The 26,773-nt window shown below is 44.9% G+C and overlaps 1 protein-coding gene across 1 annotated transcript in view; it reads left to right on the forward strand.

Annotated features, from left to right (window-relative positions):
* The window catches only part of GFRA4 (GDNF family receptor alpha 4), a 302,580-nt gene that overhangs the window by 237,535 nt on the left and 38,272 nt on the right, over nt 1-26,773 (forward strand). The window contains exon 3 of the mRNA XM_069976347.1: nt 23,362-23,640. Within this exon, the coding sequence (XP_069832448.1) occupies nt 23,362-23,640 (279 nt within the window). The remainder of the gene's footprint in view (nt 1-23,361; nt 23,641-26,773) is intronic.

A 26,773-nucleotide genomic window follows, 5' to 3' on the forward strand; every position in this document is an offset into this window, starting at 1 on the left:
CGCCGCTCTGGTGGGGAAGGGAACAGCACTCACAGCATCCTCCTGTGTCTGGCAGCTGTCACAGAGACAGGAGGATGCTGTGTATGCTGGCCCCCGCCCCACCGGAGTGGCGCACATCATACGGGAGCCGCAGGCCGCATCAGGAGGTCTCAGGGGCAGGATGTGGTCCGTGGGCCGGAGGTTCCCCACCGCTGATCTAAGCAATGGATAGTTCGCAGCACTCCACTTGAACTTCAAACAAGTTTCTTCATTACATCAAAATGAGTGAAATTAACAATAAAACACAGCAAAAATCACAACGCTGCAAACTATCCATTGCTTATGTACCTGGATCTTTGGTCGAGATCGAGTTTGCGGACACCATTTCTTAGAGGACATATGGAATACAGCTGCTTAAATCCTTTACACACATTATCTATCTATCTATCTATCTATCTATCTATCTATCTATCTATTTATCTATTTATTTCCTATCTATCTATCAATCATCTATCTATCTATCTCCATATCTATCTAACTATGTGGTAACCCAAGGGTTTCAGGTGTTATGTCAGAAATTAGATGTTGCAGTATCTCTGTGGAACTTGTAATGGTGTAACTCACTCTCCCTGGGACCCAACACCCATTTAAGTGTTCCTACTACCCCGTTGTGCCGTTCACTGGTGAGAATCAATGATGGTTGCAGAACAAGTAACTTTACTCAGTACAACAAGTAATACAAGAACCTTGTTCACACAGGAACCGAGGACAATCAGCATGCACTCCAGGAATGCAGCATCAAGCACTGGCCGATGGCCAGGCCCAGTGTACAACACACTCTGGCCCTATGGATAGCTGGATAATTTGGCAGGAACTATAGACAGGCTGCACTAGTAGAGCAACAATTGAACAGATAAATTCAGTACTTATGGAAGGCACTAGAAAGGCAGGCTTTTTTGTGGACACTAAAAAAACTGATGTTTTGATCCACCTTTTTTTTATAGTGGGACAAGTAAGAAATCACACACATTGATGTTATGCACCTGTACATTTGGTGTAGTATATTCTGCAAGGTGTGTGAATCCAGGTTGTTAGTAATCACATGACTTATCATCTAGGTGACCACTATTTAAACACAGGAATTACACGGAACTGGACAGGATCTGTTCTGTATGCAGACAATAGGGGAGACTTTTAGGTCTTTACAACTTATCTTCACTGGATTCAAGCCAATGGCAAAGTGGACGGTTCTATCAACAAAACCCCCAAGATTCCTACCTTGAAACTCAAGGATTTGCAACAAGAGTTGGCACAACTCCAACAACTCAACAGACCTGTGTGCATCAAACTCCTGTGCTTAATGGCAGCTCCTGGCAGAAATCCACTTGTTCAAATATTTAAAAAGAAAGAGTAAAGATTTACAGATAAAGGTGTCAACATCTAAAAATTAGACATCTGGAGGGGTGCACACAGGTAGAGCTTTTTATATTGGGAAACACTCCACCTACTCTGCCCACAAAGAGTTAAGTGTCTCAAGAGAGTCCTTGTACAGCTTTTCCCCTTTTGTCTTGCCAGTTTTCCCTGCCAGGTTCTTGACAGTAGAATTGTCTTTTCTGGGTGCAAAATTTGAGGCAGTCAGGGATAAAGACTCCCCACAATGCCGTGATAACTGTGCCCATGGTGAATGGCAGAAGCGGCTGCAGGTCCCCCAACGGAAGTGGCTGTCCTGACTGATGGACTGGCCACTCAGCCAGTCAGTCCCATCCCAGTCACTGAATGGCTGAGCGGCCAGTCCATCAGCAGGGTCATAAGATCCCGGAGCCCAGCAGGGGTTACGAGGCCACTACCGCACCTCACCGCGGGCACGGGAAGAGGTAAGTTGTTACTTGAAATCAGTTTCCCCCCTGCAGGCTGCCGGCTTTTAGAAAATGGCGGACTTCTTCTTGAAGGAATCAATTTATACTGTACATGAAGTTTAGTATCCTGCTTGTAGCATGTTTTACATGGGAACTGGAAACTAACTAGGCCTAATGCATTGTACAGGGACTAAAGGCTACTAAGCTTAAAAGTTGGCCAGCTCTTCCTCAAACTACTCTGGCCAGAGCCAGACTGACTAGAATGTGCCAACTTCTGGTAAGGCCAGGTGTCTGCCTAATGTATATGGTGGACTACCCCAATTCTCCCCAGATGACTGATTTTGGGGGAGAGAAGGATCAGCATGTTTAATTTCCTTCTGTTCTCCAAGAGAAGTGTCTTACCCCTCTCTCCAATCTTAACACATGCATGGGGGGATTGGAAGAGATAACTGCTCACCAACATATACCTTATCCATATGGATACCTTAACAGCTGGGATCAGAGATAACTCTGATCCTCCCCATTCAACCCTTTAGATGACAAGTCAATACCAACTGCATTATCTAGTGAGTTAGGCATTTGCACTATAAGCCCATCACCCTCACCACCACCACCATCTCATGGTTGTGGGGAGCTGATGGATGGCTATGACATGGCCCCAGGTTTACCCTTCAATCTACCATTTCTCAATGTACTCTGCAGATCAATCAATGCTGCTTCTTACAGTTCACTGATAAGTTTAGTATCATCAAATGCAAATGTGCACTTCATTTCCAGCATTCCTTTAAAAAAAGAGGGAAAAATCCTCTAAAACCTTCCAGCTATCGCCATAACGGCGAGATTTTCTTTAAGACTTTTTTTTTAAATGTTTCCTATTTACAGAAGGAGAAGATAAAAAGACGTCTCGGATGGGGAACAGATCTTACAAACATGAGTTAGCATTCTTTCGAAAACTTTATGGGCCGTCGTATCTCTCTCAAGGACGCTTCTCCATGTAATCACTGGATAGAGTAGCTCTCAGTACCTTCCACTGCCGAGAATGTAAAACACCGGGACAGGAGAACAGCAGTAACACGCACACACAGCACAGCCGGTGAGGAATAGTCATCTAGCGGAGATCAGATCCGTCATAGTTCACTGACCATTACATGGCACGAGCCGAGTCCGTACGGCCGTTTGGGGTCTCCTTACTGATGTAAAAGTCAATATTTCTTTATGAAACGCTCTCAGGAAATTCTCGCAGGAAGAGCAGTTGCACACAGGCGATTAGCCTACTACAAGTGATTATCCTTCTGAAATATATCTTCATTCTGCAGCTGCTTACGCGAAGAAAAAAAAAAAAGGAAAGATTTCTTCTCGTGATCGGGAGGGCTTTTACCTCTTTTACCTGGTTCTGTTCAGTTATACCAGGATGTAGCAGAGCTCAGTGAGTCATTGGACTCATGGGGGCTGTAGTGTAGTGTAACGTGCATCGTGATAACACGGAGCCTGGTAGATTTTTCTAGAATAAATAATTCAACTTTTTTGAGTTTTATGGGATTCTTCATAGTGGAAAACAAAGTAATCATATAATACAGGATCATTCTACTAAAGTCATATAAAGGGGAAAAGGAAAAAGGCAATGATGAGAGGAGACTTTATCACAAAAAAGGGAGTAATATGTAGGAGGCTATATACTAAAGAGAGCACTGAAGTGTCTACGAGTCTCGACTAACTCTGGTGAAAGCTGAGGTCAAATCTGGCCACACTTATTAGATAAATGTCAGACAAATACTTATTCAGCCAACACTTATCTCTCTTGGTCGACCAATACACATGCACATGGGGAGAAGGGTATAAATCATTATTATACACCTCTAGTGGTCCTTTGCTCCCGAATGGTCGTAAAAATTAAGGAGGTCACCAAACACATCAACTGGACATCCAGTCCCACCAAAGTTGCCCAACCAATGTGCAGAACCCGCTTAAAGAGGTTATCCAGCGCTACAAAAACATGGCCACTTTTGCCCCACTCTTGTATCCAGTTCATGTGTGGTTTGCAATTAAGCTCCATTTACTTCAATGGAACTGAGTTTCAAACCCCACCCAATCTGGAGACAAGAGTGGTGCAAAGTGGCCATGTTTTTGTAGCTTGTGTAGGCTCTTGTGTATGCTTTTTGTATACCTATATTGTGGCATGCAAGATTTGTCTGCCATCTTGATTCTTATTTTCCCTCTGATATAGTTTCCTAATGCAGCCTACATTTCCCATGATGCATTTGATTTTGCAAAGACAGGGGGGAGTCTTATCACTGTACTTGCTGTAAGTGCAGCAAGTGATGGTCAGTGACATAGAACCTCTGTCCCCAAATTCATGCTGTACAGTATTATACAGTATGTGATACATATGATTGCTCAGGAGAGTATTATAACTCTGCAGCTAATCTCTGTATGAATTCACCTACTATCTCCTCCCACTTTACTAGAGAGGGAAGACATTCTGTGAATGGGCAGACATAGAGAGAAACCAGGCCAGGAGGGTGGAGCTGGGTAGACAGAGGAGGGGCCTAAAGGCAGATAGGAGGGATCTGATGGGTTATGATGTCATCCTGTATAAGACAGGAAATAACACAGGAGAGACCGACCTCCTGTCTACTCATGAGAGCATGCCATTTTCTGGTTGTGAGACTGGAGTCACATGACCCATCTGCAGTAATGAATTGTATGGACACAGCTGAGCTGGGATAAAACAGATGACACTGCAGGAATATTAGTGGTGAGTTAGCTTTATATGAGCAAAAATTTGTTCTTTTACTCATTACTGTCATTTAAATTACCTTTCGATATATCGCACATCTCAGAGGTTAAGATCAGTTGGGGTCTCAGTGAGTTTTAGTGAGACTAGTGCCGATCATTAGTTACAGCTAGGTGAAGCACTCAGCAGTGTTCTACACTTCCTAGTTGGCCGCCTGACCCAACTCACTGCAGGAGATGGGCTCCATAGACTTATAATGAATGATGCAACCAACCAGCTATAATTAATTAAGGGAGGGGGTCTCAGCACTGAGACCCTCGGTCTATTTAGATTTTTGACATTTAAGGAAAGGGACAGATGTGTCCTTCCATACCTTTCCTTCCTGATGTAGTCATGATTTCCCAATGCTCTATAAGCAGATACTGTATACACGCTATATGAGTCTATGTGCGGCCACCCAGTAGTTGTGATGTGAATTGCAACCTGTTCAGGATTTTTCGAGCATGTCTTTTTAATGCATCAAATTTATATCCTCAGCAAAATTCATGGTAATGGTTGGGGTGGGCACATCTGTATTTCCACTTATAACAGTAGGGAAAGATTAATAACCATATGTAATCGTAGAAAGCGAAGGCTAGAGAGAGAACCTACAGCTGTGTCATACATTAAGTATATTTAGGGGAGACAAGCTGTGGTTACTCCATTCCTCAAGCCAACCACCTCCTCCCAACAGGCTCAGGCGGGGAAGACTTCCCTTTCGAGTCTGTAGTATAATATCCCATTGTAGAGTATAGACATTGTTTTCCTGCCAGGTAGTCTTAGCAGAAACTAAAGACCACAGAAGCTCTTGCGTATAAATGGAGTATTTGGATATTACATTAGTCTAGCATGGCTTACTCGAGAGTAGATTCTATTGGGGATGGCGAGGAGGAGTGTCGAAGGGGTGTAACAATCCTAGGGCATGGGTACTCTAGGCCACGCCAATTTGACACAGGGCTGCAAGTTTAAAAGTTATTTTTTAGGACAATAACCGCATCAACTGCCAAATGAACCCCAGGACAGATCTTGGATTAAAAGCAGCTATTTGACGGTACAAGCGGCTTGGGGGGGGGGAACAGATTGTGGGTACAGTCGCTTTAAAGCGTACATAATAGCAGTTTATGTGCCATAGACAATTCCTTTAAGGATGGCCTCAGTAAGGTATAATGGGCGATTAATTTTGTTTGCTCTGTCGCCCCACCCAAGAGGAGATGGGCCGGGTATGTATAGCGGGCATAAAAGGGTTTTACTCATTCTTGGTAGATCAGAGTAATGGCACATGGTTGGGTAGAGGACATATGTGCCACGCAGTAAAATATTTGTAATTCATTGACCCTTTTTTCTTTACCATGCATACCTCTGCTGCTTTAGACTAACGACTACAAAGTGACTTTCATACCACAATACTGTATAGTCACATACTACTTACATTGTGGTCTTTGATGGTGCCTGGTCATGTCCTAAAGCCAGGATGGGTAACCTTTAGAGATGAGCGAACCTGGAGCATGCTCGAGTCCATCCGAACCCGAACTTTCGGCATTTGATTAGCGGTGGCTGCTGAAGTTGGATAAAGCCCTAAGGCTATGTGGAAAACATGGATATAGTCATTGGCTGTATCCATGTTTTCCAGACAATGCCGAACGTTCAGGTTCGGATGGACTCGAACCCGAACCCGGTTTGCTCATCTCTAGTAACCTTCTTTGGCTGTCCATGCATAATGGGAATTGTAGTTTTGCAACAGCTGGAGGACCGAGGGTTCCCCGTTCCTATCCTAAAGCTAGAAGCCAGACCTGAAGGAAAAGCTACCTCCATAAGGTGGCAGCAGAGAGCTACTTTGCATATTCTTCTTCCCAGAATTCCCAGTGGGGCACTAATAGCTTTTAATCACACATCTTAATAATGTTCTCCTCAAGGAGAAACATTGCTTCTTTGGTCCCTAGAATCATTTACAATTCTAACGTGAACTAGCCATGTTTCAGCCTCTATATGTATATGTTCCCATTTACCATCAGCAAGCAGAGATCTTAGGAAATGATGGCGCACAAGGTGCCCGAGAGAGTTTTAGACTATTTCAATAAAACTAAAAAACTTTCTCTCTCTATCTAGGATGAGCGAATGGCAGGCAGCCGGTTAATGTCACCATCAGCCTTATTGTGACAGATGTTTGTACTGTCTAATAGAGTAGGTAGCAGTGAGTACCTGTGCTATACGCTGCCTATGTATAGATATTTCCCCTCCCTTGCAGGCAGTCATCCCCCTGGATGTAACTTTTTTTCTGCAGTGTTTTCGCAGCAGTCATTGATGATGCACCGTCCCGCTGTAACACAGTCAATCATATCATCATCACACGCCGGAGTGCAGGCAGTGCATTGGGAATAGGTGAATTAAGGACTGATGTTCCTCGCATTATCTTGTCAATCTTGGGGGAAGACAGAGACTATTTCACTTGCGAATCAAAGTCTCCTGGTAGCTGTAATGGAACTGAAAATTGTTCCATATTTACCAAGAAATATAACTTGAAGGTAAGAGCTTCTTCTGCACAGATGGAGGTGCCCCATTGATCCGCTCTCTTTATATAGCTGAGCGATTGTGATGCATAATATAGATCTAACCGCGCGCACCGGAGAGAAAAGACACAAGCCTCATCTACGTATTGTGCCGCCTGCAATTGGATTATTGAACCGGGAGTAAGTAGCCGGCTCTTAAATACAAGTCATTCACTCTATTACCAGTGAGATGTAAATCTCCCACTTATCGGGGAGATGGAGATAAGGTGGAGGTCATAGATGGAGCCCGGATGACTATGAACAATGATTACCGGGTCACTTCTTAGTGCTCATGCCAGTGGGGGTAGGACGTAAGGGCCAAAGTCCATGGAGCTGTTACATGAAAAACATGTCCGCGATTTATTCTTCAGTTGATCCAGAAAAATACAGTTTGGACATTCTCAAGTGTTAAAATAATGCTTTCGCTTGTAGAAGTCTCGTCCTTCATAATACAAGACAATGTTAGTTGAACTTTTCATGCAGCAGACTGACACTGAGTGCTAGCATTTATTAATTACATCCAAATCCTTCTCTACTGTAGAATGATCCGGGAATGATTTATGTAGGTTATAAATATTGTGCAACACATGGTGGGGGGCATCTGTATTTCAATTCTTAGGAGTTGTATGGACCTACATCTTGCCCCCAGTCTCTGGAATTAAAGCGACATAGACAAGACAAAACAGAGTTTATGACCGTTCTCTTTTAAAAAGGGGGTAAGTAGGTGTTGATAGCATTATGGGGTTATCCAACCCACAGATCCCTTGGTCCGGCCCCTCTGATGTTCACACCCTCCGCCAGGGGGCTACATGCATGCTACATAGTGTACGCTGCGCTCCACGTTACTGTTTAGTGGTGTAGTATGGTGTTGCGGTTGGCCTAGACACTAAGGGGGCATTTATTAAGTCCGGCGTTTTTTACGCCGGACTTAAAAATGCTCCCGCAGCTCCGGCGCTACAGAGATTTATGTAGAGGCGGACCGCCTCTACATAAATCCCGTGCGCCCCGGTGCGCACCGTCGAAAATCTACGCCAGCTGAGGACTGGAGTAGATTTTCGGTGTATATTTGGGCGGAACGGATGGTAAATCGCGCAGACTCTGAATCCGCGCCTTCCGTTCCGCCCACTACACGCCCCCTTTCCGCCCCCCCTGGCGTACTCGGTGGAAAGTGCCGATTTGCGAATATTTTATTCGCAAATCGGCCATTTGCGTATAAAAAAAATACGCAAATCGGCACTTTCCGCCGAAAATCATCCGTTCGCAGGATGGTACTTGTGGCCCTAAATGATTAGGGGCACTAAATTTTGTGTAGCGATGCGTACAATGTAGACATCACCACTCAGTATTGTACAAGAGCAGGCAGTCCAGTGGTACATATACTCTATGGTGTGCTACATAATGTGTGTGTACAGGAGCAGGGAGTCCAGTGGTACATACACTCTATGGTGTGCTACATAATGTGTGTGTACAGGAGCAGGGAGTCCAGTGGTACATACACTCTATGGTGTGCTACATAATGTGTGTGTACAGGAGCAGGGAGTCCAGTGGTACATACACTCTATGGTGTGCTACATAATGTGTGTGTACAGGAGCAGGGAGTCCAGTGGTACATACACTCTATGGTGTGCTAAATAATGTGTGTGTACAGGAGCAGGGAGTCCAGTGGTACATACACTCTATGGTGTGCTAAATAATGTGTGTGTACAGGAGCAGGGAGTCCAGTGGTACATACACTCTATGGTGTGCTACATAATGTGTGTGTACAGGAGCAGGGAGTCCAGTGGTACATACACTCTATGGTGTGCTAAATAATGTGTGTGTACAGGAGCAAGGAGTCCAGTGGTACATACACTCTATGGTGTGCTAAATAATGTTTGTGTACAGGAGCAGGGAGTCCAGTGGTACATACACTCTATGGTGTGCTACATAATGTGTGTGTACAGGAGCAGGGAGTCCAGCCTTACATATGCCGTGTCCCACTACATGTTTCTTTGCTCTTGACCTGACTACAGGATAACCAGAGATAAAGGAGCACTCCCCTTGCCTACGCAATAGATTCATTTGTCAGGACAGTCAAACCCCTGAAGAAGGAAAGGAAAGAAAGACTGATCCACAGTAGAGCACAGTATAAGATAGCCGCTCTCTACTAAACTTTGCTCGACTGAGGAGGAAGTAAACTACCAGTTAGCTGCCCCCAGAGACAGCGGCCTGGGACCCATACTGATAGGCAGAAGGCGGTCAGATAAGATAATTAGGATTTATCTATATGTGAGTATGAGAAGTTATTCAAGATACAGTATTTCATACACTTCACCTACAGTACATCCCGGCAGAGTACTCACTAAATTAGACAAGGGTCTTCCTATCCGGCCGCTATCTGCTGTTACAACTGCTTCTTCTTCTTCCTCTATTCTACATCAAGCTACCCCTGTTATTACTGATGTTTGCACTAAGTACGTAAGCAATGTTAATATTTGTATCGCACTGAAGATAAGTTCCAGTAAAGTCGAATATTGTATAAGTGGGACTCTCTGGTATTCAACATAATGTGTGTACAGGAACAGGGACCCCCCTTCCATACTGTGTGGCACCACGGGGCTCCTGCTATGTCCCATCATGCAATAAGGTCATTTTATTGCACATAGCTTGCAGGAGAAGACTTGCACCATTCCAGGCGATGGGGCACAAAGCAGATAGGGAGGAAAGCCTGGCCTCACTGCAGCAGCTGAGGGGAAGTGAGCGGGATTTACTTATACTTACTAGGGGCATTTATTTGGTGGGATGTGGAACTGCCTACCTAATGGGGGCATCTTCATATTGGGGTGATTTCCTACCCAATGGGAACATTTACCCTACAGGGGAGAGAGGATTATTTATCTACTGAAGGAATCAATCAACCTAACGGGGGTAAGGGGGGTATATGTAGCTACTGGGAGCATTTACCTATTGGAAAGGGGGGATTACCTACATACACTGGGCTTCTACCTAATGTCTGATTTCATACATTCTGGGGGCATTTATCTAATGGGGGAGAAATATCCATCTACTGATGGTTGCTACCAAATAGCGGTGGAAACTATCTACCTACTGGGGGCATCTATCCAATGGCGGAAATGTCCTACCTACTGGGGGCATCTACCCAATGGGGGAAATGTCCTACCCACTGGAGGCATCTAATGGGGGAAATGTCCTACCTACTGGGGGCATCTATCTAATGGGGGAAATGTCCCACCCACTGGAGGCATTTATCCAATGGGGGAAATGTCCTACCTACTGGGGGCATCTATCCAATGGGGAAAATGTCTTACCTACTGGGGCATCTATCCAATGGAGGAAATGTCCTACCTACTGGGGGCATCTATCTAATGGGGGAAATGTCCTACCCACTGGGGGCATCTATCTAATGGAGGAAATGTCCTACCCACTGGAGGCATCTAATGGGGGAAATGTCCTACCTACTGGGGGCATCTATCTAATGGGGGAAATGTCCTACCCACTGGAGGCATCTATCCAATGGGGGAAATGTCCTACCCACTGGGGACATCTATCTAATGGGGAAAATGTCCTACCCACTGGAGGCATCTATCTAATGGGGGTAACTTCCTACCCACTGGGGACATCTATCTAATGGAGGAAATGTCCTACCCACTGGGGACATCTATCTAATGGAGGAAATGTCCTACCCACTGGAGGCATCTATCTAATGGGGGTAATGTCCTACCCACTGGGGACATCTATCTAATGGAGCAAATGTCCTACCCACTGGGGACATCTATCTAATGGAGGAAATGTCCTACCTGCTGGAGGCATCTATCTAATGGGGGTAATGTCCTACCCACTGGAGACATCTATCTAATGGAGGAAATGTCCTACCCACTGGGGACATCTATCAAATGGCATAAAATCAAGTCCTTCCTGGAGCCCTTCACAGAGATTACAATCCTAACTGTGATGATTTCAATCTCATTGCATAGTGGGGGCGTAATCCATGGGAGCCTGCACAAATGGTCCATTACTTATCAATGCACATAGCTTTTGGACAGCCTCACATACATTACAACTCCAACTCCCACCATGTAAAAATAAAAATAAAATATAAATATGTGATTATTGGAGGCCTAGATTTTTCTTCAATATTAAGTTTTCAGTTCTATTCCTACTAAAAGGATTCTGGACACCACCTCCCTATGCCATTGATCCATTGCATCCACTAAGCCCAAAACACTTTTTTTTTTATTTAGATGGCACAGCGACTTTGGTATATAAACCACTGATATAATTGTTCTCAGTTCTCTCCTGTTGTAGAATTATAGATGTATACTGAACTATGACCTTCTTCGCCCTTGAGAGGTTCAGCTATTCACCGATCGCTGTGTAATTACCGTATATTATCATCACAGAATCATGAGCCTCATTGATACATGGTATTGTCAGGAGGTGTCTAAACCATCCGCAGCCGGGGTCCTGTGATAGTCCATCATGACTGGAGATATGTCACTGTGGTTGTAGAACACAGCCGGGTCCTAACCTTGTTGGACTTGATCTTCCCTTGATTGATCTGGTCTGCTGAGACGGCCATAGATTACATATGCCTCATCTGCTTATAGAATGGAGAAGATGCAAGAACAGGGGTAGACCACCACCCATGCTGGTCATATATGGAATCTGTGGCCTACAATCCAGCTAAGGTGATTCTTAAATATCCATCCATTTGTTTGGAATATTCTACTAAGAACCATAAATACAGTGATTATGGTTAGATTTAAAGGGATTCTCCAGTTTAGTAAACCTATTTTCCTACATCCTATTAGGTATCTGAGTTACTAGAAGTAGGTCCACTGCTTGGGAGCAGACAGTCTTGGGGTCTTACTCTGGAGGACCTACCCTGCAATAAACACAGGCAACTAATATGAACGAGCACTGTGTAATGCTTCACATCCCCTGCGGTGGTGCTGCAGGGAATTTTAACACTTACTATGAGAGATTACAGGTGATCATGGGGACTCTCAACCGGTGAGCAAATTGTCATAATATTAATAATCTGCTTGTAACAAGAGTCAAATTCTTTTCAAATCAACTGGTGTCAGTTATATAGAAAGTTATATAGATTTGTAAATAGTTTCTATTAAAAAAAAAAAAAAAAAACTCAAGTCCAGTACTTATCAGCTGCTGTATGTCCTACAGGAAGTGGTATATTCTTCCCAATCTAACACAGTGGTCTCTGCTGCCACCTCTGTCCATGTCAGGAACTGTCCAGAGCAGGAGAAGTTTTCAATGGGGATTTGCTACTGCTCTGGACAGTTCCTGACATGGACAGGGGTGGCAGCAGAGAGCACTATGTCAGACTGGAAAGAAAAACACAGTTTCTTGCAGGACATACAGCAACTGATAAGTACTGGAAGACTATAGCTTTTTTTTTATAAAAATAATTTGCAAATTTGTACAATTTTCTTACAACAGTTGATTTTTTTTTCTCCAGAGTACCCCTTTAAGTCATAGACATCTACAATCACATTTAATTATAATGACGAACATCTCTCTTGAGATGTGTCATTCCATTTCTCTGTGTCAGTGTGCTTTAGGTATTTATACTCTGTCACTATGCCAGTCTGTACTGCAGTTCTAGTATTCTATTCATGAGAGTTCTTTTCCCTAGTCTATGGGTTGTTTTTTTTACATTTCAGTGTCAAATATTTTATTATTTAGCATCCTGATACCCTAAGTCCCCTAAAAAACTGCACTGTAACCTCTTCTTCTTCTTCACTTTCTGTCCTGATTGGATTTTGGATGACATAAAAAGGGGTGCGCTTACCTGAAGGAGACTGTGCACGTTGAGGGGGTTCCGCTGTTCCAACCTTGGATTTCTCTCTCTCTCTCTCTCTCTCTCTCTCTCTCTCTCTATATATATATATATATATATATATATATACAGGGGCGTAGCTAATGTCCCTTGGGCCCTGGTGCAAGAGTTCAACTTGCTCCCCCCCCCCCCCCCCCCCCCCCCCGTTCCTCGACCAAGCGATGCGATACATAGCATAGATAATAGCTACTCCCTGTATATATCAGTCCAAAAGTAGGTGGACGGTATGTGTAATAGGGTTATAAAGGGGGAGATTTATCAAACATGGTGTAAAGTAGAACTGGCTCAGTTGCCCCTAGCAACCAATCAGATTCCACCTTTCATTCCTCACAGACTCTTTGGAAAATGAAAGGTGGAATCTGATTGGTTGCTAGGGGCAACTGAGCCAGTTTCACTTTACACCATGTTTGATAAATCTTCCTTTTCATAACCGTATTACACATACCATTCACATACTTTTGGTCCACCCTGTATGTGTGTATATATATATATATATATATATATATATATATATATATATATATATGCGTGTGTGTGTGTGTTTGTATTTCTATAGCGCCACCATATTCCGGCATATTCTGTGGGTTCATATACAGCTAGAAATCAGACGTTACACACTTATTATTCAACCAAGAGGATATATGTACAGTAAATAGGAACCCAATATATATAGTAATCCGTGTGATAATCATCTATAAGCCGTGTCGCACATGTGGCCACAATCTCTGGGGTCTCTGGGAGTAGTGCGCTCTGTATAATACGCGGTTATTATGCAGCACCATAGAGGCAGCAGTCAGCACATTATCAGCGCCCAGCAGGACGCCTTTCATAGCCGTAGATGCATTGGTCGCGTTGACCTCAGGGACCTTTGCCGCAGCTCTTATATATCTCTATAGGTTGCTCTCTTTCTCTTTGAGCTTGCCCTCTATCTTCTCAATGTGAGCTTCTGAAATGAGCAGAACGCGCTGTACCTGTGTGATGGCGCCGGCGCCAGCAATGTTATCAAACGCTACAGATGGAGTTCCTCTCATTGTTCCCTAGCAGAACACAGCAGATCCAATTATAACTCCGAATGTCACACGAGCCATACAATGGAATGGCCCCCGGAGGTGCGGGCCGCCCCACAATGACAACTTAGAGCTGTCAGCTTAAATAGCACTTCCAGAATGAAAAATGCCCTGTCCCTTCATGGTGAGAATAAAAGAGAGAGCAGAGAAGTGCCATGTCAAGCTGGAACAGTAAAACTTTCTGCCCTGTAATTTTATATGTTATAGCTCCAACTTATTCGGATTGTCATCACTCACGTTAGTCCCTGTCCCCAGAAGCTTACAATCTAATCTCTCATAGATGTTTAAAGAGGACCTGTCACACCCCGTGCTGGGGTGGCAGGTTCCCGACCCCCAGCTAGATCCCCTTATACTGACCTCATCCCGCCGAGTCCTGCTCCCGGAGCCAGTCCCGGGACGGAGATATCCTGGTGAGAAGCCGGCGCGCGCGCTGTGGATATAGGTCCGGCGTCCATAGAGAATGAATGGAGCCGGACTCATCTCTGCGCGCCGGCTTCTCACCAGGATATCTCCGTCCCGGGAGTGGGACTCGGCGGGATGAGGTCAGTATAAGGGGATCTAGCTGGGGGTCGGGAGCCTGTCACCCCAGCACGGGGCGTGACAGGTCTCCTTTAAAGGTGTAATATCCAACTCAACCCCTTCTCTAAACAAAAAGCTGACTACTTGTGAAGTATTGTCTTAGGCTATGTTCACACCGCATAAAAGTACGGTTGTTGTTGCCATCGGCAAGAACGGCCGTACTTTGTGCGGTGTGAAACACTGCGTGTTCTTCTATGGGATCCCGGCCGGAGCGTATACACATAGTATACGCTCTGGCCGAGATCCCATGCGGCGTCGCAAAGAACTGACATGTCATTTTTCTTCAGTGAATTGCGGCCGCAGAAAGACCTGTCAGTTCACACAATGAAGCGAGCAGCTCCGGCCGCTTGTTTCATTGTGTGCTATGAGAGTTCTAATGCAGGCGCGCGCTGATGCACCTGCATCAGAACACTGCGGCCGGAAAGATCATCCGGGATGATCTTTGCAGAGACCGGCCGTTCCGTGACCCGGCCGAGTCACGGAATGGCCGGTCTCTTACAGCGTGTGAACATAGCCTTAAAGGGGTTGTTCACCAAAAAAAAAAGTGGTGTATTCTTTCCAGTCTGCCACCTCTGGCCATGTCAGGAACTGTCCAGAGCAGTAGCAAATCCCCATAGAATTATTTTTCTCTCTTTACCTTGTATATTATCTTTACTGACAAACCAGTATACTTTACACCAATTTGCTCAGGAGGTGCTACACCTAATGCAGTTCTACCAGGCTGAATGTATGTTGCCACAATTTTATATCTATATAATATACCGAATGTTATTACTGTTGTTTCTATATTCTTTGTTAACCCATATGTTAGCTTGTTGTACACACATGTTAACTTTACTGTTGGCACTAAAGTCAATGCTTATAGATTTTCTCTGTTGTAATATGTACTTAAAAAACATTGAACCAGAAAACCTATCCTGCTCTCCAGACTGGAAAGAATTCACCACATCCTGCGGGATATACAGCAGCTGATAAGTAATGGAAGACTTGAGATTTTTTTAATAGAAGTAAATTACAAATCTCTGGCACTTTCTGGCACCAGTTGATTGGTGAACTACCCCTTTAAAGTTTTGCTCTACAACAGCCACTACAGGACAGATGTGGTATTACACGGTATCTAGTCACATGACCATGCAAAGTGCCAAGTAAGTGGTCCACAACCGAGGACAAACCGCTATGACATTCATGAGCTCTAATAGGGCCTATGGGCAGTCTTCATTAGACAATTCCTTTAACCCCTTTTAACCAACATTTGACATTACAATGAGGCTCAGTAGTTGCGTATTACAGCTGACAACTAGCTAAGATGACCACGATCAGAGATAACTCAGATGCCGGCCATTTATCCACTTAGATGTCAAAGTAATGAATGAATAAATCAAGGAATAATGAGTATGACAAATCTACAACTTTATGTAGATGATGTGAGCTGCACCCGCACGCTCCATTGTGTGAAGTAGGAATTCGGATGCGGTCGCACACTGATGCACCTGCATCCGAATTCAGCGGCAGTGAAGATCATCCCACAGAACTCTGGACAGTGTTAACTTCCCACAGAACTCTGGACAGTGTTAACTTCCCACAGAACTCTGGACAGTGTTAACTTCCCACAGAACTCTGGACAGTGTTAACTTCCCACAGAACTCTGGACAGTGTTAACTTCCCACAGAACTCTGGACAGTGTTAACTTCACACAGAACTCTGGACAGTGTTAACTTCACACAGAACTCTGGACAGTGTTAACTTCACACAGAACTCTGGACAGTGTTAACTTCATACAGAACTCTGGACAGTGTTAACTTCCCACAGAACTCTGGACAGTGTTAACTTCCCACAGAACTCTGGACAGTGTTAACTTCCCACAGAACTCTGGACAGTGTTAACTTCACACAGAACTCTGGACAGTGTTAACTTCACACAGAACTCTGGACAGTGTTAACTTCACACAGAACTCTGGACAGTGTTAACTTCATACAGAACTCTGGACAGTGTTAACTTCTCACAGAACTCTGGACAGTGTTAACTTCCCACAGAACTCTGGACAGTGTTAACTTCCCACAGAACTCTGGACAGTGTTAACTTCCCACAGAACTCTGGACAGTGTTAACTTCACACAGAACTCTGGACAGTGTTAACTTCTCACAGAACTCTGGACAGTGTTAACTTCCCACAGAACTCTGGACAGTGTTAACTTCACACAGAACTCTGGACATGGCAGCCAGTTTTACAACAAAGGAGGTGGCTGTTTACTAATTCCAACTCTATTTTTCAAGCAGCCCCTCTTACTACACTCCATCCTGCCTACTTCACCATAACACCCAACATGTCACCCATCCTTCTGTTGTATACTGATCACCATTGCCCCTGCACGGTGTTTTCCCACATAGCTGCTATATAATTGCTCACTGAACCTGCCTTGTCACCCTCCCTGTTTGAAGTTTTTTACAACCCCTGTAGTATACTACATTCACGTACAAGCACCATAAGCATACCTCCCAACTAGAGATCGCTCTGCATTTCAGTACCGGTGGCTGAAGAAGTTGGATGCAGACCTAGGGAGTCCATAGGCTGTGTCCATCTTGGACTCCCTAGGGCTGCATCCAACTTTGTATGCCACCCATATCCGAGCTCATCTCTACTCCCGACCTTTCCTGCAGAATAGGCCAGGGCCTAACATTAACCCCTCGGGTGCAACCAGAAGAGTCTATGAGTTAATTAAAGAAGTAAATATTGAGCGGACACATTGCAGCGGCTGGAATGATAGTAAACAGGAGCGCGATATCATTAGAGCTCGCAGGAGGTTTCCTCTTCAATACGTTGTATAAAGGTATACATAATTAATGTATATTCAACAAATACTCTATATAATTAAGACTGTAAGTGGCGCTCGGATTGCTCCCGTGCACCATCTGGGGACACCGCGCTCTATATTTAATGAACCCTGTTGTGTATTTAGCAGCGGAGTTGCCAGATCCATATTGATAATGGGATTTCACAGCTCGCTATATGGCTCTTGACATGTTCCGCTTTTTGCTTACTCATCGTCCCTTATTGTTTGGGCCTGACTATTCCTGTAGAGCTGTGTGCAGAGTAATCACTTCTCAACACTTATTTTAGGAGGTTGGGAACTTTTTTTTTTTTTTTTTTGTACATTTAAGCACTTTATTGGCTGAATAGGAAGAAAGAAGAAGTTCTGGAGCGCACCGGAGATTACCGGCATTTAAAGGAGTCAGATTTGATTAAAAAGAAATAACGTCTCCACTATGCTTTGGACTAGCGTGGTATTGTAGCTCAACCCCATTTGAGCAAATGGGGATGAGCTGCAGTACCAAAGGCAGCCAGTGAAGGAGAGTGGCACTGTTGTTTTTTTTGTTTTTTTTTAATTAAATTTCATACTACCTTTCAAAAAAGGTAAAATAGGCTCATCCAGTTTCTTGTTTCTAGTGTCCTGGTCTGATATCAAGTTCCTGGTAATTGTAAATATGAAGTCCAGGTATATTGTAGCATTTTATGATCAGTAATAGGGCTGATAGTGTTAAAGTGTTTCTGTTGTTTAAATTTTTCTACTAAGGCTAGTATGTCTGGTAGTATCATATGGTCACTATCTAGTATGGCTGTTAAAGGACAACTCCGGCGAAAAATTTTTTTGGCTTATTTAACACACATTACAAAGTTATATAACTTTGTAATGTGGTTAAATACCCGGTCTGGCCCCCTTCCCCCACTTTCCGACTCCCGACCCCCCACCCCGGAAGTTAAAGAATGTATACATTACCTATTACGGTCGTCACGGTCCTCTTCTCCCGGGCGGCATCTGGTGACGGGTGACGTCAGAGCTGGGGGGGCGGTCCGGGTCTTCTTCCTCTTCGGCGTCTTCATTGAGAGTGAATGGGAGAGAAAAGGCTGCTGGTGCACATGCGCACCAGCAGCCTTTTCATTGGCTGGAGCGCATCACATGGCTTCCAGCTTGCTCAGCCCTGATTGGCCATGTGATGCGCTCCAGCCAATGAAAAGGCTGCCGGTGCGCAAGCGCACTGGCAGCCTTTTCTCTCTCATGGACCCGGAAGCAAGAGACATCGCTGGACGGCGGACGAAGGTGACGGTGAGGCGGACCGCGGGCGAATGGAGTGGCGATCGTCACCGGAGGGATGGTGAGTATGGTGTCTGTGTGTGTCTGTGGTTTTTTTGGGGGGGGGTCCTGCCGGAGTTGTCCTTTAAGTCTGGAAGTATCATATCATATGGTCTAGGGATGGTCCGAAACTGGCGAGGTTCAGGTTCGTATGAACCCCAAAACGCTCGGCATTCGATTCCCGCTGTCTGCCCGCTCCGTGCAGCGGGTGGATACAGCGGGAGGACCGCCTGGAAAACTGGGATACAACCTATGGCTATGTGGTCCTCCCCCTGTATCCACCCTCTCCACGGAGCGAGCAGACAGCAATAATCATTGCCGAGAGTTCAGGTTCGTACGAACCCGACCTGAACCAGGTTCGGACCATCCCTAATATGGTCAATATCTAATATGTCTGGAGTGTCTGAGAGGACTATATGGTCACTCGCTGCTATGGCTGCTATGTCTGATAGTATTATATGGTCACTATCTAGTTTGGCTGGTATGTCTGGTAGTATCACATGGTTGCTAATATGGCTGGAGTGTCTCTGAGGATCATAGTGTCAGTATCTACTATGGCTGGTATGTCATGTAGTATCATGGTCACTATGTAATAGATCTGGTAGTCTTATATATTCATAGTGATAGTAGTATCATATGGTCACTATCTATATCAGTGCCAAGTTTAAACTGAATCTGTTGTCTCTATATGACGTTCAGTTCTGCAGACTTGGGAAGACCGCTGATATGGAAATAGAACAAATGATGCCTGTCTCTTAGCATTTTGCTAAGGTATAAAATCATGCTTACCTTTAAAGCAGGGGTTGGGAACCTTCGGCCCTCAAGCTGTTTCAAAACTACAATTCCCATCATGCCTGGACAGCCGAAGCTAAAGAGCCTAGGCTGAGCTGCAGCATGCACGCCTCTTCCTCACCCTGCCCTGCATCACTGTGATGAGTCTGGCTTCAAGCAGTGAGCTCTATATAGTAATTATGCAGGGTAGGGGAGGGTGGAATTGTGCATGGCCTTCAAAAAATACTGTGTGTGAACAAATCCTTACTATTGGTGCAAACAAGGAATATAAAGCATCACAATATATCTTCACAGCACACATTGGCATCTATCTATGCTCAGATAAATAACCCACATAATACACGTTTTCCAAAATAATACAAAATAATACAATAATACAAAATAATACAAAAAATACAAGATCGGCATAACATCCGCCTTCTAGTGATGATCATACAGGATCCAAGAACTAGGCTGAAAATTACCAAAAATCACTTAAAGGCGACTTCATGTGCTGCCGTCTGGGAGGTCAAGGAGGGTTGACAGAGTGCGGGCTGGTAAATGAAGCATCCATTGATGGCCATGTAACCATACAGCCTGACAGAAGACAATAAAATGCATTACCGGCACAGGTACTTTGTGCTGCGTGGTCTCTTCAAGGATTTCCTTACATTAATTCTGCAAAGGACATTCGAGATCAAAAGACGGAATAAAGAAGCTTCAATATGTAACAAAATGAGCTGAATAAAACTCCAGAAGATTCTGCTGCATAAAAAAAAAATCTTCTCTATAAGACTATTGGGAGCAGTCGAGCAATTATTTCATATTGCTGCCCACCAGAGGCAGTGACAAAGGGAGCCCGATAGCGTGCTATAGAGAGGTCCCCATAGGCATAAGTAGGGTACCTTGTTGAAACACAGCCCAAGTGCTGTTATTGGGGGCACTACAGAGTATGCATCCAAACTGCTATTATAGGGGGTGGTCCAGACTACACATCAAGACTGCAATTATAGGGGGGCTTTAGACTGCGCAGCCAAACTGTTGTTATAGGGGGCGCTGCAGAGTACACATCCAGACTGCTGTTTTAGTAAGGCTTCAGACTACACAGCTAGACTGCTGTTATAGGGGACTCCAGACTATACATCCAGACTGTTGTTATAGGGGGTGCTGCAGACTTCACATCCAGACTGCTGTTATAGGGGGCACTCCAGACTATACATCCAGACTGTTGTTATAGGGGGCACTCCAGACTATACATCCAGACTGTGTTTATAGGGGGCAGTCAAAACTACACATACACACTGCTGTTATGGGGGCTTCAGCTTACACAGCCAGACTGCTGGTAAAGGGGGCTGTCCAGACTACACAGCCAGACTGCTGTTATAGGGGGCTCCAGACTACACAGCCAGACTGCTGGTAGAGGGGGCGGTCCAGACTACACAGCCAGACTGCTGTTATAGGGGGCTCCAGACTACACAGCCAGACTGCTGGTAGAGGGGGCACCCAAGACTACACAGCCAGACTGCTGTTATAGGAGGCGGTCCAAACTAGACATCCAGACTGCTGTTATAGGAGGCGGTCCAAACTAGACATCCAGACTGCTGTTATAGGGAGTGCTCCAGACTACACAGCCAGACTGCTGGTAGAGGGGGCGGTCCAGACTACACAGCCAGACTGCTATTATAGGGGGCTCCAGACTACACATTCACACTGCTGTTATACGGGGCACCCAAGACTACACAGCCAGACTGCTGTTATAGGAGGCGGTCCAAACTACACAGCCAGACTGCTGTTATAGGAGGCGGTCCAAACTAGACATCCAGACTGCTGTTATAGGAGGCGGTCCAAACTAGACATCCAGACTGCTGTTATAGGAGGCGGTCCAAACTAGACATCCAGACTGCTGTTATAGGGAGTGCTCCAGACTACACAGCCAGACTGCTGTTATAGGGGAACTCCAAACTACACAGCCAGACTGCTGTTATAGGGGGCTCCAGACTACACGTCCAGACTGCTGTTATAAGGGGCTCCAGACTACACATCCAGACAGCTGTTATAGGGGGCTCCAGACTACACACCCAGACTGCTGTTATAGGGGGCACTCCAGACTTCTGTTATAGGGGGTTCCAGACTGCTGTTATAGGGGGCACTCCAGACTGCTGTTATAGGGGGCACTCCAAACTGCTGTTATAGGAGCTCCAGACTACACATCCAGACTGCTGTTATAGAGAACTCCAGACTACACATCCAGACTGCTGTTATAGAGAACTCCAGACTACACATCCAGACTGCTGTTATAGGGGGCACTCCAGACTTCTGTTATAAGGGGTTCCAGACTGCTGTTATAGGGGGCACTCCAGACTGCTGTTATAGGGGGCACTCCAGACTGCTGTTATAGGGGGCTCCAGACTGCACATCCAGACAGCTTTTATAGGGGGGGCTCCAGACTATACCATCTTTGCCTCCTGAATTATAATTATTGAGTCTCCTTATCTATTTCCCCAGAGCTTTGTTATTGGGTATAAATCAGGAATCTATAGCTTAGATATGTATGACTGCCTTTTATTACCAGTGATTTAATGTGTGTTTAATCCTGTGACTTTTAAGCACACTTTGATTCATTGCTACACCATCATTGTGATATGCCGCTACAGGCTCTGGATCTATAAATTCCCAATATTATTCCTCTTCGCCTCCATCTCTAATTCTATCCCATCGGGGTCAATTAGACATCCAGCTCTAAAGGGTAATAACACAGATTTATAATTGAGGAACATTCAGGGGAAGTTGTGCCGAGAAAAGCTGCAGTTTTAATTCGGGGTGGGGGGAGAAAATACATTTTTCATGCATCATAGTCACAAGTACTTAGACATTAGCAATGCCTGTGTGTTGTGCGGACAAAGCGCAGCGGGATGAGCCTGGCGTGCCAAAACCCAGCTCTCCGATCCAAGAATTAGGATCTGCCTCCAACCCCTTCTTATTGCCAGCATCCATATCAGACGCATGCATAATTCATGCACTCATTTACATTCATGGTACTGAAGTCACCAGAGATTAGAGGAAAGCTTCATTCTGTCGTTTTGTTTTTTACTGTTTGTACACCAAAGCAACATTTATATGTAGACTATGCATGTTCTGTATATATGTATGTGAGTCTATAGTACTATAGAGCCCTGCCTATTGCCCAAGGCTTACGGTTAGTTATGGCACCCATTCTTTTGATACATCTGATAGAATAAACTATTGTTCCCTCTAGGAACATGTCAGCCATGACTTGTGCTTTCTTTCGTACCTACAAAAATCTTATAATACATGCGGAGGAAAACTGACTGCAATAGTAGTTGGAAAGTGAGAAGATAAAGCCAGCCATACACATAGGATATCTATCAGCTCTACGCTTGTCTCTTATCCCCCATACATATGCACGCTCAATCTGGCCAACCATGCATGTATTCTAAAGAGAAAGCCGCTTCCAGACACCTATCATTCTGGAAAAAAAAATACTGTATATATGTGTGTGTGTACAACATATATATATATATATATATATATATATATATATATATATATAGACTCAGCAAAATGTATTATATACCAACAACAATGTCACATAACTGTTGGGACCACTCACAATAAAAACCTATCCCAGGACAGACCGACACATAGTATATGTAGGCTGAGGGGTAGGTGGTTTGAGTTTCGGTAACCCTGCTAGTCGCCTATGTTAACCGTAAACATTTGCTTTATAGCTAAAACATATATAGTATCATATTGCTAATATGTCTTTCTGTTCCTCCCCAGAAAAGACAGCCGGTGCCACATCATCCAGCAGAGACTGTCTACAAGCCGGAGAGGCCTGCAAGAATAACCCCAGCTGCAGCTTCAATTTACGAACATTGCGCCAGTGCATAGCAGGGAACGGTGCCAACAAGCTGGCTCCCAATGCCAAGACCCAGTGCAAGCGTACTGTGGACGCCCTCCACTCCAGCCAGCTGCACGGCTGCAAGTGCAAAAGAGGGATGAAGAAAGAGAAGAACTGTCTAAATATATATTGGAGCATTCACCACACCTTGATGGAAGGTCAGTGCCGTCACAAACACCCGGAACGCTGCCAAATATACAGCTGCTCTGCCTGGTACTCATGTTCCAAGTGTAGCAGAGCTGGATTTGTTATTAACATTACATGTTATCTGGACAATAACTACAACCTAGTCCTAGGTGACCAGAACACATTTAGCCAGATGATGGCAGACAACTCTGCTTCATATATCGAACAGTGGCTGAAAAGAAATTGCAGGGCGCCATAGGGTGAAAACTGGGATTCTGTATACGCTCACCTTAAGATGTTGTACTGAGAGCACAACACCTATATGCGGTGTCAGTGAAGATAAAGGAGCCGGAATCGCCAGGAGTAGATGTTGTTAGATTGATCCAGAGCCACTGGGTTCTAACACAGGAATCATCGATATGGAGGTGTCTAATCGCCGTAATACGGTGAAGGTTGGAATTTACCCCCTCTTGGCGCTGACCGGCGTAGAGATTGTAGCAGAAACTAGTACTTTGTTAAAAGTACATTTATTGTCTAAAAAAAAAACAACGCGTTTCGGGGGGCAAGGACCCCTTTATCAAGTAAACGTGATACGTCTCTGTTAACTTGATAAAGGGGTCCCTGCACCCCAAAACGCGTTGTTTTTATTTGAGACAATAAATGTACTTCTAACAAAGTACTAGTTTCTGCTACAATCTCTATGCCGGTCAGCGCCAAGAGGGGGTAAATTCCGACCTTCACCGTACTATGGCGATTGGACACCTCCATATCGATCATATATCAAAATGTGACTGTGGCAAAAAGACATGGGCATGTGACATACCAATAGGTATAGTATATAACAGTGGATACATCATACATCACTGACCACCCTGGGATAGGTATAGTATATAACACTGAACACATCATACACTGCCGACCACCCTAGACTAGGGATAGTATATAACACTGGTTCCATTATACACCACTGACCACCCTAGACTAGGGATAGTATATAACACTGGACTCTTCATACACCACCGACCACCCTGGATTAGGGATAGTATATAACACTGGATACATCATACACCTGACCACCCTGGACTAGGGATAGTATATAACACTGGACTCATCATACACCACCGACCACCCTAGACTAGGGATAGTATATAACACTGGTTCCATTATACACCACTGACCACCCTAGACTAGGGATAGTATATAACACTGGACTCTTCATACACCACCGACCACCCTGGACTAGGTATAGTTTGTACTCTGTGTTAGTTATTACAGAACGTTGGACACATCATCAATCACATGACCAGAAACCAGGCAATGATATAAAAGTAAAATCTTCCTCTAGATCAGCCATCATCTCCCGTAAACGTGCCCTATTCCTGTAGCAGTGTTTATTCCCATAATTTTCCATGTCGGCAGCCGCCCGCTGTAATAAATACTCGCCGCTCAAAAAAAAAAGCCTTGTTTCTGCAGTATGGCGAGTAATAGACCATGGCGGCCATGATAGCAGAAGCCAGAAAACAGATGCACATTGCTCAGAATCTTCTTGCTATAAGCCCTGATTATGACAAATAGCTGTACTGTACTGTACTGGAGTCAATAAGAGGAATGTTCTAGACATGGGTAGGTGGAGGAACGAGACAGACATGGGTAGGTGAAGGAATGGGATAGGCATGGGTAGGTGGAGGAATGGGATAGACATGGGTAGGTGGAGGAACGAGACAGACATGGGTAGGTGAAGGAATGGGATAGGCATGGGTAGGTGGAGGAATGGGATAGACATAGGTAGGTGGAGGAATGGGATAGACATGGGTAGGTGGAGAAATGAGATAGACATAGGTAGGTGGAGGAATTGGATAGACATGGGTAGGTGGAGGAGTGGGATAGACATGGGTAGGCGGAGGAATGGGATAGACATGGGTAGGTGGTGGAATGGGATAGACATGGGTAGGCGGCGGAATGGGAAAGACATGGGTAGGTGGAGGAATGAGACAGACATGGGTAGGTGGTGGAGTGGGATAGACATGGGTAGGCGGAGAAGTGGGATAGACATGGGTAGGTGGAGGAATGGGACAGACGTGGGTAGGTGGAGGAATGGGACAGACATGGCTGGGTGTTGGAATGGGATAGACATGGGTAGGTGGAGGAATTGGATAGACCTGGGTAAGTGGAGGGATGGGATAGACATGGGTAGGTGAAGGTATGGGACAGACGTGGGTAGGTGGAGGAATGACATAGACATGGGTAGGTGGGAACCAGGACCTTAGAGGGCTGGCAATGACTAGAAAAGAATGGATTGATCTGCCTCATTTAAGCTCCATAAAATATATTGATATATTAGTAGTATGCAGCAGAGGGGACTTCTCGCCGTAACACTCCTATGTATATACACTACTCACAGAAACTATGCATTATACACTATGTATATACACTACTCACAGGATATTTGTCTTCCTGCTCTGTTAATATTATATACTGGGGCATTAAGTAGAAGCAGCAATGGTAATTTCCTCGTCTCAAACTATTTATCGAAACAAAATCCAATCTAGTATACCTCAACATCAAGTCACTGTCTATAACTTGTACACTGTAACACCACCACCACTAGACACACCTGCCCACACTGTAACACCACCACCACTAGACACACCTGCCCACACTGTAACAGCACCACCACTAGACACACCTGCCCACACTATACCACCACCACTAGACACACCTGCCCACACTGTGACACCACCACCACTAGGCACACCTGCCCACACTGTAACACCACCACCACTAGACACACCTGCCCACACTGTAACAGCACCACCACTAGACACACCTGCCCACACTATACCACCACCACTAGACACACCTGCCCACACTGTGACACCACCACCACTAGGCACACCTGCCCACACTGTAACACCACCACCACTAGACACACCTGCCCACACTGTAACACCACCACCACTAGACACACCTGCCCACACTGTAACACCATCACCAGACACACCATTGATGGCCATTATTGATGTTAGAAACATCAAGGAGAACTCATTGCATCAGCCACTGTTGTGAACAGACGAGCCTTTGGTGGCGGTATTTTAGTGTGGACAGGTTTTTCTTCTCTACAAGCCTGTAACCCCAGCTTTGCCACAGGGTCTTACATAGGAGTGA

This window comes from Dendropsophus ebraccatus, chromosome 7, assembly GCF_027789765.1.
Source record: "Dendropsophus ebraccatus isolate aDenEbr1 chromosome 7, aDenEbr1.pat, whole genome shotgun sequence".
NCBI classification, from domain to species: domain Eukaryota; kingdom Metazoa; phylum Chordata; class Amphibia; order Anura; family Hylidae; genus Dendropsophus; species Dendropsophus ebraccatus.